Here is a 21,396-nt window from a genome sequence, read left to right as displayed (position 1 = left end):
TCTTATAGAGGGTGATTAAGAATCATTCCAAAAAAATAAAAATTTAAAATTTATTCTATAATTTTAACGATTTTTTTTTCATAAAACGCCGACACATTTCTTCCCGTATATTCACATAACCACATTGAAAGTTTTTAATAAATATAAAATTTTGAGAAATGAGGTTATTCTCTCTAAGTCACCATGTAAAAGTACCAACTTGATATTGCCCGCCGCATGCCAGAATCACGAATGTACACATTTTTCTTTTTTTTTATCAGCTGTTTGGATACCTTGTTTTGCTATCTAAGTTGCGCCTGAAACGCGAATGTGCATCTCCTATTGAAACACACGTTACAAAACATTTTATTAAATAACTTCCATAGAGTAACATGGGTAGAGTAAACATTCAAACGTCATTTTCCAAGTTCTTTTCTTGCAAGAACATTGCACATTCGTGGTTCTGGCATGACAGAGACGATATATTGATTATTATTGTACAAGTAGAATTTCATAAAATTACAGTGTATGATGCATGGCAATTAGATCAGCTGACTAAAGGCATTCTGTATTTTTGACAACTTTTTAAATAAAAAGGAATTTCTTATTTGGAAGTTTTAAATTTGGAGAATCTCTTGCGACCTCCCAAGTTCATTGTCGAACCCACGGTTTGCTCACCGCTGCTCTACTAAATTTATTATCATGTTGTATTCAAGCTAGCGGACCGCATTTGACTCACAGTCCACGACTTCATCACACAGGATACAGGGTTTTCTTCTTTCAGTTTGTCCTATTAAATTATTTGCTAAATGTCCTGACGGGAATTTCGAAATCCTTCTTTGTAGGCTTTAATGCAATTCATTCGCACATCTGTTGCCATGACCAAACCACTGTCAGATGCAATTATAATGTGTATCGAATTGCAGTATTTCCTCCTCTCCTTGTTTCGTAGCTTCTGTTAGCCCGCCGGAACGGTTGCCACAAGGAACAGAATGGAATACACAAACACACATCCACTGTTAGATCTAATTACTAATTCTTGATTCTCGTATGTCCCAAGCCTTGAAATATTCATAGAAAAAAAAATCTCTAAACCCAAATACATTCTGGGCGTTGTTCATCTAGATTATTCAGAGCTTCGCTCCATTCAGTAAACAGGCATAAGAGTGTAGTAAATGAAATAGTAGCTCGGATACAAAGCTTCCCGTTATCACTGTAACCTTGGACACTAATTATTTACACATCTCCCCCTTTATACAAGTTGTTAGGATGCTTTTAGTGAAAACAAGAGTAACTAAAAGAGAAAAACACCCTTTTCACTTATACATCAACCCATCATTTCGGGTCAGAGAATGTTGCAAACAGATCATATGTGATTAAAACTGTCTATCTAATGGTTTTGTCAGATTCTGAAGAACACTTTCAACAGAGATTTGCTGTAATCCACCAAAGAATGATACTTTTCATATCACCACACATACTGCTTCCATTTATGGGCGTGGTAGCCCAGGTCCATAAGATGCTCGACGAAAGTACCAAAGGATGTTTATAGGTGTCGCGAGTTCGATACTTGGTTCGTCCTTGCAGAACAATTTCCTGACACAGGGGTACAACAAAAACGGCGACATGACCGCAGGAAAAAAATGCTACCGCAGGGAGTCCCCTATCGAGGGGTAATCGCACTTACCCCTCAATGAGTATAACACTTGTCGATGCAAAGACAAAAAACCGAATTTTATAGAAATACACAGGTTTTGAGGCCTCTACCATGTTTCAAATCAAAATAAAGCCGGGATTACACTATAAAGGTTTTGTAAACGATCTTTTATAAAACTTGAATAACACAACCAATACTGAATTGAATAACACAACTCGAATGTAATCGATCAGCTTATTGGTTGTATTTTTGAAGTTTTCTAAAAGCACTTTTACAAAATTTGTACAGTGTAATCCCGGCCTAATTAAATTAATTTTATGTATTATGTGTTGGAAATTGGCATGCCTGGCTATTGAAATATGATAGAAAAGTTTTTCTCCACCTTTTTCGCTAATGGGCTCCCTTCGGACCACACATTTTTTTGTGCACACCCCCCTCCCTCCTGAGAGAATATAGAAACATTTCATCTAATTATACTCTCCTTAGATCAATGCGTGTCATTTCTAAAGTCCTCCAACAAATGTTCAAATTCAGTTTTTATTCGGTAAAATCGAAACAAATCAAATACCTTCTAGACAACTAGCACGGTTTCATAACACTTGCTTAATGAATCTTTCAAGAATGTGCCATAATGTCCCAATATCTCTAGAACAATCCCCAGAAGAGCAAGTGATTCGTCACATGCGGATTTTCAGAAAGCGTTCGATAAAGCCAATTAAACAGGATTACATGAAATGAAGATTGATAGAGAAGTGGGATTTACCCAATGGAATAGAATCACAGTTGAAGGGCTTAAATTCAATGGATAGTTAATATGGGGAGTATTAATATCTAATCAAGCTAAACATTAACCCTCAACTAGCGTGGTGTTTGACCCCACGCATTGCTAAACATGCCACTCGCTTGAAAAAAAATGCATCCTATGAATCCTGTTATCAGTACCTTTGAAGCAGGTTGTTTATATGTTCTTGACAAATTTATGAGGTTGTTCTATTTTCTCTTTCCGTTATTTCATTCGTTAAAGTTTCCGTGTGTGACAAAAAATCTTTCAACACGCAAATGGTGGGGTCAAAATGACCCCACCATTTGCGTGAGACATGTTTTGTCTGACGGCCGTAGTGTTGAGATCGAAATGTCGTCTCGGAAGAGCACCAGTTTTCCCGATAACGGTTTCAAATTAATGGTGAAACATCGGATATCCGAAGTGAGCTTGATGATAGTGTTAGTGAATTGTACGTAAGATCTGCGTGATCAATATTTCATAGTTGATGGGGTTGTTTATATATATATATATATATTTATTTATTTATACATACATACATACAGGTACTGTATTTCCGACCTGGAATAAGACTAATTTTGGTGCTTGTAAAAATATAGTAAATATTATTTTAATTTGTAAATTTTATTTTCTGAGTATATTTTAATCATATCTGTTCAGCTTTTAAATCATGAAAACTGCGTTCAAAACTTTCATATGTAATTAAAAAATTTTCAAAAGTCTTGTATCCCTCCATTTTTTCGAATGTATGCCTTAATAGAATCAAATTTTTCGGGAAAAAATGAAGAAATTTGGAAAAATTACTTGGTGAACTGATTGACAGATGAATGAATTCATGTAAAAATCCATTGTTTTTATTGACTCTTTTTTCTGATTTTTAAAATGCATTTATACTTGTGAACGCAAAATAATGATTGTTTCCAAAAAGATATAGAATCTTCTGGGATTGTCATACAGGTTGTCCCATAAACCCGTAAAGAGTTAAAAAAGCAATAAAAACTGAAGAAATTAGTATTTTCCTTCAATTTTCCTATATTGGTAAATTCGGTTTCAGAAAAGTTGTTTTCATGAAGAGGATTTTTCTTATACAGAAAAAATAGTTCGAATTTTTGTCAATGAAGGGCGCTTCACCAAAGCCAGTCACTGACAATTCGCGAATATCCCTAGTCCTATAGAATGCAGGGTTGATAATATTAACAACTTATTTTTCTGAAATTTCCTGTTACTGTCTCTTATACATAAGGTTTCAATTGCAATGTTGACATTGAGGGATAAAGCGCTACTTGTGAAGTTGTTTTACCTCAACCAGGAATCGTCGGCTGAGGCTTTATGAACGTTTCGGACATGAAGAATTGAAGAAAAGTTCGGGTCCAATCATTTCTGTTCTAGCGTCCTCCATTAACAAAAAATTGAAGTATTTTTTCTCTGTACCAAAAGAATCCTTCTTAGCGAGAATAATTTTTTTCGTAAACAGCATTCAAATAAATATCCGATATTTTTTCAATTTTTATGAATTTTTTAAAACTACAGTATTAACGACTTTATGGGACACCCTGTATGTCCCACTAAAATGTCTGGAGATTATTGAAGGTTATAATCGAAAATTTCAACACACAGCTTCCCTCTCCCCAAAATTTCCTAGACTTGAACCTAATCGACTGCATTTACAACCACCAAGAACATTATGTTCATTCTACAGGTCTTCCGCCTCGCACTTTCCACGCAGTAGTATTCAATTGCTCCAAATGTCATTAACTTACTGCTAGACTGCAAAAAAAAAAAATTATTTGGATATCAGTTTGTGGTCATATTAATGTGCATTATGGTATATGCTCGAAGCGCTCATATCATAATGCATTTTTAAAAAAATTTAATTTAGTGTGAATTAAATTTAAAATAAAAAGAAAATTAAAAAAAAATCGTGAAAATACTAGTTAATCCATGACTGAATAATAATAATAATTATTATTATTAGAAATAACTCGCATCGTAAGAGGATATTCCGATCTGATAAATTATTTAGGAACAATCTATGTAATCGCTCTATTTTCCGGAATGATTAATGTACGAACATTAATCTATGCAATTACGTCAAATATTAATTACAATAGGGATGTTCGCGAACTGAAACTGCGTGCAGCAGAGGGGGAAAAACGTATAGAAAGAGTTTTTCCGACTAACCAAGATCGTTCTACATCGCTTGCATAAACATACCAGCATCAATACATAGTATTCCCAGAGAATTCGCTGAATTAATTAAGACAGCTGAGGAGAACTATTTCCACCGCGTGAATCTGAAGTAATTACTTTGTATTGAGACGTTCGGCTCGAATGAAGTAGGGCCATTAAACACTAATCAATTCTTATTCTACGTCATTTGGGAACTACCATAACGACGCCCGCTGCAGCTGTTTTATTAAAACACGCGAGTTGTCCGTGAATTTGTAACAAATTTGACCTTGGACTGGAAACTTTTTCATTAACCTTCTGTTATTATTGGTAATGGAAAGCAAAGAAACACTTCAACGCGTTATTTTGAAAAAATATATGATTATTGAATACGAAGTGTGTGTAAAGGATAACAATATAGAATATCTCATTCTCCGACACAATAGGGTATTCCAAAATTGACAGACCCATTTCAAAGAATGGGAAGCGACAGAAATGCACCATGTTTGTTACATTGTGTGTGATGTAATCAAATATTAATATCTCATCTGGACTTGATGGAAGGATTTTGTTGCCAAAATCATAGAATTCATTTTTTCATGAATGAGTGATGCTTTATCTGTTGTGTAAGGACTTTTATAATAATTTATCTGCAGTAATTCCGATATTTGATATTCCGATAATATATTATTTTATTTTTGGAGAAATGTGTAACTATTAATTTCATTAATTCACAGCTCAAATCGCAATTAAATGCTTATTTAAAGGTTTAAGTTCCTGTTTTTAAGTTTAATTCAAATGGTTTGAAAATTGTTAAAAGGCTAATTGAATAATAAATATGCGGTTTTCAACGGAAATGCGCAAATGTTTTTATCAATGTGTCAAAAGTATGTTAAATTTAAACATAAGTTATATAAGTTTTAAATTAAACGTGTCTACTTTATTATAGGTAGCCCCAACGTTTAAGGGTGGGTTAAAGTAAAAAGTACCGCGCAGTAAAAAGGGTGGTTAAGAACTTCATTTCTGAAATCCAATTGTTTCAAATTTCATCAGGATTTAGTTATCCACATTTCTATGTAAAGACCACAATACATCACTAGACAAAAGGAATGCTCTCGATGTATGTCAAAAAATGAAAAATTACTTCTTTTCCTTCCGAAATTTAAAAATGAAAACCAACTCGTGAGTTCTCTTCGATTAGGGCCTTCCTCTCTCTCTCATTTACCACGGCCCCGATGTCATTAACGAAACACTCTTACAACAGTAAGACATTGAAAAGAAATGTAGTAACCGAAACTAAATTGTCGGGCGATAAAATGTATCAATCTGTTAAAGTCCAAGAAAAATTGCTCTTACGAAAATGAATGATCAGAAATGTATCCCGTTTATAGCATTTTCACGAAAAGACCTATCAGAAAATGGCCCCACAATATTTATTTTCGATCATATAGCTGACTGAAAAATGTATCTAGAACTCATAATGTCGATTGTCTTTGTTCATAAAAGCTGCTGATCTTGAACATCGTTAAACCTGCGCGTGCTTTGAATGAAAGTTCTGTCAGAGATATTTAATAGGAATTCGTTGTAAAGATTTATCGTAAATACTATCGGTTTCGTACGTAAGGAAAAAAAAAACTATAAATGCCTGGGGAGTAGTTCTAATTAATTATTAATTCAAAATGGTTGTTCCTTTATACAACAACTTTCTGACAACAGCAAAAATTGTTTTCGCATACCATATTTGAAGATATTAGAAGTTTTGAACAAATGAACAAAACTTTTTTTTTCTATTTCCACTGCTTGTCCTCAGTGTTTCACAGATTTTGCCTGTCAAAATGGTTTGGAAAACAGAAACACTGAAATCTATAGTGAACGATACGAATAAGGTTGGGGAATAATCCCCCTCCCCCACACGGTAGTAAAATAACCACAAACAAAATCAGCTGTATTATAAAATCAAATTGCTAAAATAAAATGAAATCAATACCAGTCACATCTTAAAATTCCCGTATGATAAAATCAACGCCACTGCTTTTAAAAATCAAAAATATTTTCGTCAAATGGTTTTTCTAATAGTAAAACACGCACAGTTTTTCTCACCTTTCTTCTTTCAATGGAATGGAGATGAGAGGATATATATATGTCTCGAATAAAAAAATACAAAATGAAAAATTCATTCTCAAGCGTAATATTTTGTTGAAAAGAACTATTGGGTATAATATGATGGACAAATAATTATATTATACCCAATTAAATGCTAGCGAACTAAATATTGCGGAATTATTATAGATGTATAAGTAAATTTGTATCCGGTGCATGAGCGCTAGGTTACTTAATATTTGCGACCATAATACCAAAATAAGCATTTGGTTTTGATTCAAAATTTCTGAAAATTTCATGCCTTCGTATATTGAATTTAATATTTCAGTGGTTTTTTTGCGAAAAAAAACACCATGAAAAAACGTTGTAGGCGAGAAAACGTTTTGAATGGATAATCTCAATGAGTACATATGTTTAAGCAAAAAAAAAAAAAAAAACCACGACTACATTACTCAAGTGATGACCTAATATGCATGAATTTTTTTAATTACGGTGCAACCTCGCTGCAACGAAGTCTTGCTTGAAAATGTTTACATTATAATGTTAAATAGCTGAACGATAATCCCTCTGCAGCAATATTTTTTTCCTAGTCCCCAGAGTATCGTTATATCGAGATCGAGATTTCACTGTGTGTGTCTGCGTGTTCACTATACTAGTTACATTAATATTACCAACTTGTGACTGTATTCTTCTTTTTTAGGACAAAGCGTTTGCGCACTCCTTCAAATTACCTAGTCGTGAATTTGGCCGTAAGTGATTTTTTGATCCTGGTTAAAGCTCCAGTTTTCATTTACAATAGCTTCGCACTCGGGCCGCTTGCTGGACAACGCTGTAAGTCAGTTAGTACTCATTCAGTATTTGCCAAGTACTTTTTTGTTTCATTATCTACACGCACTTTAATCACTTTCACTTGTTAAAGAAAGAATGGTCTTCGTAGCATCCTGTATAAAAAAATCATTTTTGTGTCTACTGTGGCCGATCGATGTGACATAGCTATCTGTCGAAGTTAAAGAGATGTTCAAGATATTGAGGATCAAAGAGATATTTTACGTAACCATTAAAAAGCTGGTATAATATGACAATAAAAACTATTTATGGTCATAAAAACATTAACCTTTTGAATAAGTATTACAAAATAATTGTGAACAAAATATCTCTTTAATTAATAACAATATTTTACAATGAAGAAATTTAAATACATTAATTAAATATGCATTCTTGAGTGTAATAGCCATATTTCATTTTTTTTCACTTATTAAAATCAATGCTTATGGAAAAATCTGTTAGAAAATTATGTTTTGTTTCATCGATTGTTGAAAACGCCCACTTATTTTCAATATTATGTCGTAGTCGAAGCAACATTTTAATTATTTCTTGTCGATTCAAAGTCATTAAACATTCAATAAGTTCACTTTTCCTTTCGATTGCCAACTCTACAAGCTTCCGTTTGTGGGCACCCACATACTGCAGCAGGGACTTACAGGTGCGATCTTCGCAGGGCTTCCATGTCAGAGTTTTCGCGAGCTTTGGGAATCTTCACCTTCTACAGTAAGTTTATAGAGTGAAAAAAAAAACAGATAAGAATCGTTTCGGGCCCCTGGACACTGTCAGCCGCACCCTTATTGAGGCCATGATTTCGCTTACTCACAATGATAAGTTTAAACACTGTAGGGATGTCAAAAATGATACTTCACATACAGAGCACTATTGAAGACTGAATAAAAGATAGAAATGCAGAGAGATAAAAAAAAAGAAACAGGAAAAACTTATGAATAAGGGATGCACAAAGAGAGGGAGTTGTGTAAGAAAAATACCATATTCTGACAGTTACACAATATTTCGCGGGTTAACACAATAAATCTGTTTTTTAAACCTCTTGAAAGAGAGACGGGGAAACCCACTCTCCCAACAACACCTTCATATATACACTATCAAGTATTCAGCAAAGCTGATAATCAGCAGACAATGTGCTGTACTTGTCCAAGAAAAGAACCCAGAGGGTGTCCAATGTCCGAGATAGAGAGGTGTTCAAGATACGGAGTATTGTGGACGTGCTTTGAAATATAATTATGGTCGGTTCCATTCAAAATTGTCCAATATAGGGAGGTGACTAAGAAGTATTCAAAGTGACGTGTTATACTGCACTTAGCATTTTTGCGTAACAAGATGTTAGTTATTCCTGGGCGTCAAAGAAAAACCTGGCAGGAATCGTATTTGACGAATTAGTTTGTCATTCAGATCTTCAGACCTGACTTCGATAAACATGTAGCACTAAGAAAAGCAATTGCGATTCATCAACTGACTATTAGAACAATACCGAAATTAGGAGCACCTTGGTTACACGAAGTAGGAGCAGCAGAAACTCATCAGCTATCTCGTTAACTGTCTACTTCTAAACCACTCATGCATCTCGTCCACATTCCTTTGCGGAATTTCTAACGAATTGGTGCATGTTGGAATGTACGTTTAGTGAACCTGTCGTGAAGTTTGTTTCTGTGTAATGCTCGTTATGTATAGTGCCGCCATCTGCCATCAGTTTTTCTAACTGTAAGTGAAGTGTAATGATTGAATAGTTGTATCGTTTTAGGCCTGTTGCTCTCTCTGGCGAGACGTTTTAACTGAGACATCGGCCTCGATAACTGTCTACTACCCATCGTATTCGCCCTATTTTAAGTACATCCTGCAACGCCAGTTTTCGACATCCAGCTCTTGTGAGCATTACTCACAATCACGCAATTGCCGCATGTAATAAATTTTTCACGTACTCTGTACCCATGCCTAATTTCCTTAAATTCTGACCGATATTTATCCAATATATGACCAATTATATATTTAATTTGGGACGCTGGTGTAGGCATAAAGAGCGGATTAAATGTAAAACTCAGTAATAACGGAAAAAAAAGTTTATTTTTGAAAAGATATTTTTTCGTTTGCAACGTTTTTGGAACAAAAAATAAAAGACGTAAAAAAGATTAATGTTCTGCAAGGAAAGCTCCAATCTGCGTCCCGTTAATCTTGGTTTAGTGGCAAATTTTTTTTCTGTTATCCCTCTATTTATTTCTTCACTAGCGTTTCTTTCCCACATTCAATCAATTCCCTGGAAAGTCTATCTTTGTCGTTTCAATGGTTATCATGGTTGATTGAAAATCAATGCAAAGATAATGGAGAGATCAGTATTAAAAACTTTATAATACTTTTGCCAAAACAGGCTTTTTACAAAAATAATTATAACAATAATCCCCACAAGATCGCTTCCAGCTTTTAAATGCAGACATGAAGACCAACGTGCTCGCTGAAAATTTAAAAATGCTCGTATTAACCAAAAAAAAAACCCCAATGTTATTCAGGGACAAAATAAATTTCCTTTTACATAAAATAACTTCTGAACATGGAGAGCACAGTTATACAACTTGAATAACGTTATAATACAGTTGAATTCCGTTTTAACGAATATCGTTATAGCGAAAATCTCACTTTACCGAACACTTTTTTCTAAAACATCGGATTTTACATAGGAGCAATAGAAAAACTTGGAATTCCGTTATAACGAAATTTCGTAGTAACGAAGTGATTTCTCCGGTTTCTTAGGGTTCGCTATAATGGGAATCGACTGTATTAGGACTACGCTCGATGAAATGCAACAAACAACATCGTCTCTAGGTGTAAATTTCAGAAGTTAGCCATTGAAAATCGAAGACAGAGCAAAACTTTCAATTAGGCATTATTTTATTTTTATATTTTGTGTGTATGTGTGGGGTACACGATTTAATTTATCTTTTCTCTCTATTGTTCAATTTAAGTTGAACTTCGCCAGATTCGGCCTTTTCAGCTCTGTTATATCATCGACTAGGGTCAGGACTAAGTGCTGGTCACACAATATTAGCTCCATGATTTTCTCAGACCACTTTTTTATAGAAACAAGCTTTTGTATCGATATGTTACGGTAAATGTGATAAATCCGGGTAATGTGGATTTTTTGGTAAGTTTGATAAATTTGCATGAATTTAACGCTTTTACCGGTGGTTTTGCACAACAGAGGCGTACACAGGGAAGTGTGGTCAGGCCCATGCATTCCCCCTCCCGAAGCCGACCAAAAACTAGAAAAAAAATTAATATTCCGGTGAAAAATTGAAATATCTCGAAAGAAAATACCTTTTATATTTTTCCAATTTCTGTTTATTTAAATGCTTTTTGAAGGGTGATAACTCAAAATTTCTCGCGGAAAGTAAATTTTTGTGCTCCCCTTCCAAGCCTTTTGTGGCCTCCTGCAAAGGCCTTTTCTGCGTACGCCCCTGATGCTCATTACCCAAGCGTCGTCGATAAATTTGATAAATGCTGAAAAATCTAGTACCTCTACAAGCGGCATTGGTAAGCATGATAAACTGCACTAAATTCATCAAATTTGCCAGTTACTATGCAGAATCACCATTTTACCAAACATGACAAATCGGTCTCATTGCTATGATACGATTTATTATTTAGATGATGGTACTTTTGAGCCAGAGTCTGAACCGGAAATAATGAACTCTGATTTAACGGATTTTTCATAATATCCCTGGTAATTAACCCTTATTTGACAGAAGGGCAGTATTTGAAAAACAAATTCTGTAGTTGAATCATGAAATTTATTGAATTTATTTTAGTTATTGAATATTCGTTTCACTGTCTGACTATTTTTATCGAACATGCCAGACTCACATTTGAGATTTTTTTTCACATTTATTAAATTCACCATATACACTGGAGTTATTATGCATAGTCACCGGTAAAAGTGATACTTTTAGCATTTATCAAATTTACCAACGACACTTCTTGGGTATTATTCATCATCAACAGTGAAAGCTGTATTTTATTTTTATTGTTTATCAAATTCAACGATGACACGGAAAATATGCATAATTACCGGTGAAAGGGATAACTTCATCTAACTTAATTGAAGGTTATGCATAACAAGTGATTTCTCAGATTTACTGTAACAGATACATAATCTTGCTGGAACTTAATCACGCCTCACTGGCCAGTGGAGAAGGCCAGCCTTCATTCAAAAAAGCAGAGAAGAACATCCAAGAACATCCTGATTGTTCGTAGAATTTGGTCTTTCATTTTTAGAATTGATATTTGTCATTCAAGTGAATGTTCGCCCATTCTTTCCACTGAAGGTAACGCTGGGTTTTGCAGCTAACAGCGTCCCAGTTCGTTCCTGCCACCAGGGAGAACCTGCTCAAAACCTATTCGCGCTTCCAGAGTATGCGGGATGTAGCTCAAGATAACGAAGCTTGTTTGTGGTGTTTATAAAATCTAAATGAGCCCAATGCATTTTGCAACATTCAATGTTGCCGTTTCTAAGGATCCGTTAATGAACTGATAATATAAGGATAATATCCCTTGAGGTAATATAGTTCGAATGTTGAGAAAATTAACTATTCCGAAGAACACGAAAACGAAGAATGGAAACTTTATGCATTTTTTTATCTTTCTCTTTGACATTTAAATTGTTTTATTGCAATAGAATCACCATTTGTTGATGTAAGTTTGTAAATTATGTGTCAATTGTGTGTTAGAACTTTTTTTGAATGCATTTGCAACTTCTAATTTTTTATTTAAAAAAAACTCTTAGTTTTCATATTTATGGGACTAACATGCAATTTTTGCTATTGAAGATAACAAAAGTTGAAAATAACCATTCGATCACTGTTTCATGTATTTTATTAAACCATGAATGTTATTAGGGTGCGAGTTTTATGGAGCATTGGGTGGCCTAGCTGGAACATCAGCCATAATGTCCATAGCAGCCATGGCCATCGAGAGATACATATCAATATCAAATCCTCTACATCCTTCAAGTCGGATGACAAAATCTCGAGCGATAATTATGGTTTTGTCTGTATGGATATATTCTTTAATTTTCAGGTATGTGTACTTTATTAATATTTGATTTGACAATTTTTATGTGTTCCTGTGCGTTCAAATTGTCCAAGAACTCTTCCGCCAAAATGAGAGGGGTTATAGGAGACGTTAAGACAACCAATTTTTCTCCATAGGGTAGCAAATGACCTTTTTTCTTTTATTGAAGTGCCGTGATTACTGCGAAAACTGGAAATCACCAAACATTTTGGAAACTGTAAAAACATTTTCTGCTTCAAGAGGATGGTTACATAGATGACAGCTAAAAAAAAATTTCATATTTGAGACATTGCAAACCATACAGGGTGCATAGCTAACTGTTGGCACCACAATTTACTGGTGAACCGTTGATCTTAGAATCATACTTGCAATTACAAATAGTATCCAAATATCGTGTAGTGTTCAGATCCGTCATTCATGTTGCAAGGGAGTGGATAGTTTTAAAAATTACAAATATATATATATATATATATTTCATATGGACACCCTATGCTCGAAAACCCAATTACAAAGTTTTTTGCCCTTTCTCTCCTGAGTCAAACCCAAAAAGTCTACTAATGCAATATTCGCTGAGATATCTGAATTCAAAAAATTGGGAAAAACAGGATAGGATTGGGAAAAAATTGGATTTGAAAAAATTGAGAAAAATTTTCCGTTAGTTTTTTTATGCTGTTCGATCCCAACTTTCTTCTGATTTTTCAATTGAAATTACTCAGCAAATATTGCACTTACATATGTGAGATTTTCTTTGTTGGCCTTAGGAGAAGCGGGACAACAACTTTTCAATTGCGTTTTTGAGGACGAGGTGTCCATATAGAAATTTTTTTTTATTTGTATAACTAGACAACCCCTTGCAATATGAATGCCTTATTTGAGCCCCCCCCCCCCACGTTATTTAGATAATTTTTCTAATTGGAAGTGTGCCTCTAGGATCAACGGTTCCCCAGTAAATTTCCGTGCCAGCTGTTAGCTATGAACTCTGTATAAGACATTTTACAAACTACATTAGCGGTAATTGCATTGTTCCTCGCGTAATCGAATGGTATCTGCGGGAATGGTATCTGTTGATATCTGACTAATTAGGCCTGACCGTATACCGGTACAATTTAAATATAAATACTTTAAAAATAACATATTCTCTTGAAAAAATTACTACTCTTTTTTCGGAAAAAACTAGCATATCACAATTTTTGCATTCATTGCTCATGAAAAACAACACAGTAAAACCCACTCTTAACGGACACCCCTCACATTCGGTCACCCCTGTTTTAGGGGCAAGTAATAACTTTCCCTTGCATAATAAAAGTATGCATTTCAAACCCCTGATTTACGGTCACCCCTCATTAACGAACGAATTTTTTTGTCCCTCCGGTGGTGACAGAAGTGAGATTTTCTGTACTCAGAATGAAACACATGATGGTTTCTTTCTAAAAAGACAAAAACTAAACATTCCTTCGAACATATAAGCCGGAATACATTGGAATTTCTCAGCAGACACTTTAAACCAATCTCACATCCGGAAAGTCTTTAAATTGTGGCCATTCCGATTGAACTTTTCAGCGGTTTGAAATTACATTTAAATTGGATTTTATCACGCAACTGATGGGAACTTTGAAATTCTTTCAGTCACGGTCCAAAAATTTGAATTCGAAAATTGTAAAAGAAAAAAAAGTTGGAACAGAATATTTATAAAAGATAAAACTATAGTAGCTCGTGTGTGTCGTACTAATGAGACACGACATGATGGGATATTAGATATGACTTTCTACCGAATATCTTGCTCATTTTGAATTTCACAAATTTTTCTGCTGAACAAGTAACTAACTCATTTCCTTTTATATCGATAACGGAATAAAAGCGATGACGGAGAAGAAAATGGAAGTCTTAGTCTTTTCTTGAAGCGATAGGTTCATACATTTTTATTGTGTTGTTTTCACTGCAATTCCCTTTTTCTTTCGGCCTTAGATAAAGTAAATACTTTCTTGCAACAAAGAAATCCCTTTCATTTTTCTTTCCCCGCTCATATTTCAAGTGGGGAAAAGCATTGACGGTAACACATTCTGGGAATTTCTAATACGTTTCTTAGAATAAGAAAGAGAGAAAACAAAAATTCGAATAAGGTTTTTCGAGACGAAGAAAATGACCGATTTCGGGCACTTCCGATTAATTTGTCCCGCTACGAAAATGGTCCGAGCGCTTCTAAATCAATCTATTTCTAACAAAAAAGTTATTGGAATCATATAATCGAATTCGATTATCTTTTCAAATTATGAGGGTTCTCGATAATCAGAAATATATATAACTACGATTAGTTTGACTTGTTGTGATCAGTTCCTTATTTTTCATTTTCTATTGATCTTTCAATTTAAATACGTATCAACGATTTGAAAATTGGTTCAATTGAATAACTTGTTCTTGACATATTAACATTTTCTTTTACTTTTTTGATTTTGCACATCATTTTTATGTGAAAATGGTTGGTATGAATCTTTTAAATATGATTTCATATCTCAAATGCATCAAGTTATTTTATCAATTATAAATTTTTTTCACTTTTATTACGCTCAAATTTTTCCAGTAAACCAAATCCTTAATATTTAAATAACGTGGACATCACGTATTCGCCAAAGATCCGTATCCAGGGATTTGGTTGGTGTTAGTATACATATCCATGCCCGAACCGGGTCTCGAACTCTGACCTGCACAGTGAGAGGCTAGCTTCCTAATCACTCGACTGCCAGGTGGCAATTCGTAGTTTGATCTAATAATTTCACCACAGCCCAAATTTCCAAATTTGGATGCCTGTAAGCCTTTGGGTGCTAATTGGACGTTTATGTTTTATTAGTTGGATGAAAATCGACCAGAAAATAATTTTAACGAATCAGCAGTTCGTCCAGATGAATAATCACATTGGTACAATGGCCGGTTAATTTTTTAACAATTTCAAATGCATATAAATATAAAGCGTAAAGCTCTCATAACGAGAATCTCGCTATAACGAGTGATTTGCAAAAGCTTCTCAAAGTGCTAACGCTAAAGATACCAAACACATTGGGCTATAGCGAGTTGTATCTCAGCAAGTTTTTACTGCAACGTCAAAAAAATTCTCGGAAACGAATGCTTTTCTTTCTCTTTTTTCCAAGAATTAAAGAAAGGACGACACTTATTATCACACGTCACTGGTAAGAATTACTCTGAGCTAACACACACACACACACAAACAATGGACAAAAAAATTTAAACCTCCTTCCCCCAATCGTATTTGAGGCTTTCCTACTGTACTTACGGCACATGAGACGGTTTCATTGAACTTTTGACCGGTGACTACTAAGTGGTTTTTGTCAGTGCCAGGGCTTATTTGACCGGAACTCACTGTTCAAAGTCGTTTCCAACTGCTGAACAAAACCCATGCTAAAAAAATTAAATTACGATTAGCCGAAAAATATCAACGCGTTCGTAGACATACAAATGGAATGAGCCGTGATGTGATAATTGAAGCGATAAATGTTCGGTCAGTTCACTAAATCGTCTTGAGAATACGAAACTATATGCAGTGTATTATTATGTCAGTGTAGAAAACTGACCAAGTATGAAACTGACGTGACGTGATTATCACGTCACGTCAGTTTCATCCTTAAGACGCGTAATCTACGTCCAAATGAAAAATCGAAACCCTTCGAGAAAAGAGGAAAAACAATATTAGTGACTCTTCGATGCAATGAAAAATGATAATATCAATTGAATAATTGTTATAGATTGAGAAGATAGGCCTATTACAAGAAGTGATTGTGTTGCGACATCAAAAATTTCTGATTGATCTTTCTATTTCCATTGCCGTCCTCTCCTGGAGTTGATAATAGATGTTCGCAGCTTTCAAAGACATTCATAATGCGATTTCTCTCCGTCAATGCAGTTTTTATATCTTTCTAAGGATCAGATCACGTTCTCTCTAACTCCTCAAACTCAAGTGCGGTTGGAGTATCAGCACCATTTGCATATCTTATTATAAAAGGCAGATCCTTTGATGGATATAATCCTATCATACTCACCCGGAAAACCACCATCATGCAGATTTTTTTTTTAACCTTTATTATTATGAAGCTTCGCAAAGTGATTCACTTATTTCAAGTCAGGAACGTGAATGGAAGTGGTGCCGAGTTAGCCCGCCCTCCAGCGCAACTCTTCCTGCATACACTATGTTAAAAATAAATTTTTGCTCGAGAAATTCAGTCCAATCGATATTTTTCCCTCCTCACGAGCCGAAGATTGACAAGGATTCAACAAATTTCGCGCCGAATCCAACGCTATGCATGAGAGAGGATTTTTCTGATGTTCCTACGTAAGAAAGCTTGCGTACTGAGGAATAAATTTTTTTGTCTTACTAAAGCGAATATTTTGCATTTCTACCAGTTTCTGCGTCCAGAACTATTCTTATTGTAAAAATTAGCGTTTTTCCCGAGTCTGTAGACGTCTCTAGTCTCTAGACTTCGAGCATGAAAAACTTTTTTTTTACCGGGAATATTCAAATAAACACACATTGTTCAAAAAACTTGTGGCAACATCTCTGTTTTTGAACTGAAGGTGTTATAAGCAATAATAGTGTAATAATATTAGTTATGCCAATTTAGCGATGCCAAATGATGTTCTCTATCGTACAAAATATTGTAGGCAACATAATACTCTTTTACTTAAAAAAATAGAGTTTTACTTAAATAATAACTGGCTGTTACTCCGCGGCTTCGCTCACGTGTAATATATGACATAATATGAAAATTACTAGGCGATGATTCCCCCCACCCCCATATGTCATTTGAACGCCTCAAGAACCCCTTGGGGTTTGTACTTTGAGGAATCCCGTCTTAGTGGGTATCTACATTATAAAATATAATATTGACTAAATTTCATATTTATGACGTCAGCGATTTCGTCTCATCGATGATTGCTCCGTATAACCTTTTGAAAAATCCCCTCTTAGTGAGTCTCTACATTACGAAATAAAAAAGAAACTGACGAAATTTCACACTTTTTTGCTCCAGCGGTTTCGGCTCGGCGTGATTTCTCTGTATAACTTTTAGACACCCCCTTCCCCCCCCCCCCCCATGGCTCCTGTAGTGGTGGAATTTCGAGTCTTTACATCACGAAATGGAATTACTGACAAAATTTTATTTTTGTATAATTTTAACTTTCTCCTTGATCAGCTAGGGGCTACATAAAATATTCATGCAAGCTAATCTTCTCCATGACCAAAGCTATCGTATCATCTTCTTTCATTTTGGTTGAGTGAGCAATGGGTCTTGCGGAGGCTTAATTAGGATATGTCTACTTGCTACGGTTATTACGCCAGTAATATTCACAATACAAAAATATCAGTCCTCAAAGTAGTCTATAGGTTACCTTAGAGCGCCAAATTTTAGACTCCTTTTTCCGATTAGGCCCATTGTATGCATAGTGTTTGCTTAATAGAAATCGCAAGAAAAAGCGTATCAGAAAAATGTGGTTCAAAGAATGGATACGAAAAAAAAAAAAGAGAAGAGATAATTTCCCACATAAACTGGCTTTTAGAATTGAAGGTTACGCTCGGAGATTGACTCAATTATTTGCGGATGGACGATGCAACTAATTTAAACCTTCAAGGATTGGTTGCACCAGTCATTAAAAACAAGATACTCTCTTGCGAATGCCTATTTTACTCAACGATAAGCTTACGGTAACATTAAGATTTTTTCATGGATCCCACATTTTTGAGTAGAGGTCCCTAGGCTGGTTTCTTTGGTGGTCTCCCAAGCCAGACATTTTGCGGGCACTTCTGTTGTTAATTTATAGCATGAAAAAAAAAATGATGGTAATTGTCTTAAGCCTCAAGGGCTGGAGAGCCCTGTCAACCCCTATCCTGGAGGGGAGGCCACTGGCAACTGGCAGAAGCTACGAAGATCTTAAAAGTTTACAATACTATAAACTGTTCCGGAAATTCCCGGCTCATGCTGACTAAACAGCGACCTCAACCAAACTGAACTGAGGCAACACCACACGGCGGTTAGTAAAATACACATTTGCAAAATTTATTAATAAAAAATCAGTGTGAATTAGTTCACAATGACTAGTAATTCCACATTTAGTTCAATCAAATGCTTATATGCTTGTGTGATACCTATTTATTATTAGTACGCTTTTTTTTTTTTTGTAGTATGGCACCTTTGCTTGGCCTGAGCCAGTACGTACCAGAAGGATACTTAACCAGTTGCAGTTTCAACTATCTTTCCGACAACATGGAGGACAAAGTCTTCATATTCTCCTACTTCATCGCAGCCTGGTGCGTGCCAATGGCCATTGTGTGTTTCGCCTATTCCGGCATGCTCGTGTCCGTGAAAAAAGCGCAGTCTGTGTTCCTTCGCCACGCACAGAAGATGGAATCATCCAATCGCAACCTACGTAACCATAGGAAAACAGAGCTTCAACTGGCCAAGATATCGTTCTTTCTGATCTTCCTGTGGACGGTGTCTTGGACTCCTTACGCCACGGTAGCGCTGCTCGGCATCTTCTCGGATCGATCCATGCTTACGCCGATGGCGTCCATGATCCCGGCTCTGTTCTGCAAGACGGCGTCCATCCTCGATCCGATCGTGTACGGATTGTCCAACAGGAAGTTCAAAGTCGAGTTGTACAAACGAATAAAACGCACGTTTCGTTTCAGGGTCGCAAGGAGGAACGTCTCGAAATCCCACGTTTTCAGGACAGTGTTCCGTGATTCAGTGATCGGGTCCGATCCTTCCGAGCAAGAAATAAACGACAGTCCCCAGCTTCAGAGAGAAAGTTATCGCAATTATTCAAGTGGGTCCGGCGCAAGCCGTGAGAAATGCTACAGTGCCCCGCTCTGTGTTGATACGCGCACTTGTTGTAACGAGACGTCAGAGAACCGTAAGACCATCTATAAACAGCAAAACAGTCAGAGTGACAAATCGGTCAAAAGACATAAAATTGAAAGCGTCAAGGTACTATTCATACCGCAACTGTATTCCATCGAGCGGAAAGACGACCAAATAAAAATGAGTTTCAGGCGGTCAGTCTGAAAATGGTGGTGCCATTACCGTTCAAATTAAAAGTATACGTATCTCAATCGTTCGAGATGGCGGTGTTACCTAATCCGTCATTTTAGTGGAGGTGCGGGGTGACAAAAGGTCAATGAACATTTTAAGTCCACTTAAACCCTTATTTTTTGGTGAAGAAGCTATTACCAAAGACCTTCAGTGTTCACATCTTGTTGTTTTTATTCCCACCACGCACAATATATACATCGATGTTATTCTCAAACCCCCTTCGTTGTAAGAACACTTCATTCTCAAAACCGATATATACATTTTCATTTCTCACAGCTATTTCTGTAACTACTAGGACTTTTAGTATAAGTGATTAAGTCTTAAGTTGTAATATTTAAATATTCTATAAGTCCTCTATGTATATTTTCCCCCAAAACTGGGTTCTCTGTAATCAGGAAATTTTGCCTCCAACGTTTCGCTCCTAGCACATTTCGTTCCCGGTACATTTCGCCTGCCCTGACCGTATGAGTGACAGTGAAAGTGACTGTATGTGAGTAAGTGGAAGACCGTCTGTGTGACCGTAGGAATAAGCGAGTGTGACTGACTGTATGGCTGAGTGAGTAACCATATGAATGATCAAACGAGTGACTGTATTGGTGAGTGAGTGATCGCATGGCTGTCATTCACCCACTCACCTGATCACTCATATGGTTATTCATACGGCCAATCGCCACTCACTTGGTTACTTATACAGTCACTCTCTTACTTGGTCACTCACTTACTCGGTCACGCATCCACTCACTTCGTCGCTCACACTGTCAGGGTAGGTGAAATGTTAGGGGGAAATATTCCAGGGTCGAAATGTCGGAGGCTATATTTTAGTAAACCTCTGTCATCGGTAATGTGTGTGAGTCCGAATTGTATGATTTTCAGTGGACATTTACATAATAATCTTTTTTCTTTATATTTCATGTAAAAATATCACTCAAACTTATATCGTATGAATGCTATCAAGACAGAATCATCAAAAATTTAATAATAAATGCATCTTACAGTATGCAGGATGTTTAATAGATTTGAAACTCAAAAGCAAAACATAGATTGATTATTTAATTGAAGTAAAGACAGAAGAAAGCTGCTGTGGTGAGACCATCTTTACAAAATAATTGTTCTGATAATGGTGAAATGAATGGCGACTTCTTTTGGTCTTATGTGAGGAATTTGCCGAGATATCTATGATAGAGAATCTTCATTTTTGACACTTTTCGAAGTCTTGAAATCACTGGGGTCTTCGCTATTTTAGCACATAAAAAGTGGCACACGGTAATTAAAAATTCCAATCATCACTATTTCGTTTAATTTTAATTTTTTTCCTGAGAAACATCGATATCTCCTTACTTAGCGTTTCCTGTATCTGTCGTATTAATAAGGGAGAGTGACGTCTTTCGTCATACACCGCCATCTGGTGGCCCTGATGACATTTGCGAGCTATTAGTAGAATGTTGCCACCGTCCATTGCACGGAGACATTCAGCATATACATACGCTCCAAGGAGAGGAAAATTCTGTCTTCATAGCTTAGTTGGTAGAGTACTCGTCCGCTACGAGAGACCGGGGTTCAAGTTCCCGTGAGGGTAGCGATGAATTTTCCTTTCCTGAAACATCGATATCTCCTTACACAGCCAGTTTCCTGTATCTGTCGTATTAACAAAGGGTAGAGTGACGTCTTTCGTCATATAAAGCCGTATATTATTCCAAACGGGTAGATAGTGA

General features: G+C 35.8%; 1 protein-coding gene across 1 annotated transcript; it reads left to right on the top strand.

The window, feature by feature from the left end:
• Positions 1-2,768: 2,768 nt before the first annotated feature.
• LOC149088032 (opsin, ultraviolet-sensitive-like) lies at positions 2,769-19,657 on the top strand. The gene is made up of 4 exons (XM_089251502.1): positions 2,769-2,857; positions 7,387-7,517; positions 12,416-12,596; positions 18,775-19,657. Exons 1-4 carry the CDS (start codon positions 2,769-2,771, stop codon positions 19,655-19,657), a joined length of 1,284 nt encoding a protein of 427 aa, XP_089107628.1.
• Positions 19,658-21,396: the final 1,739 nt, after the last annotated feature.

The sequence above is a fragment of the Pholcus phalangioides genome, unplaced genomic scaffold (assembly GCF_987345545.1).
Source record: "Pholcus phalangioides strain wild (caught in Gottingen) unplaced genomic scaffold, Ppha-v1.0 ptg000003l_1, whole genome shotgun sequence".
Lineage (NCBI taxonomy): Eukaryota > Metazoa > Arthropoda > Arachnida > Araneae > Pholcidae > Pholcus > Pholcus phalangioides.
This window is presented reverse-complemented; position numbering and strand designations above follow the sequence as displayed.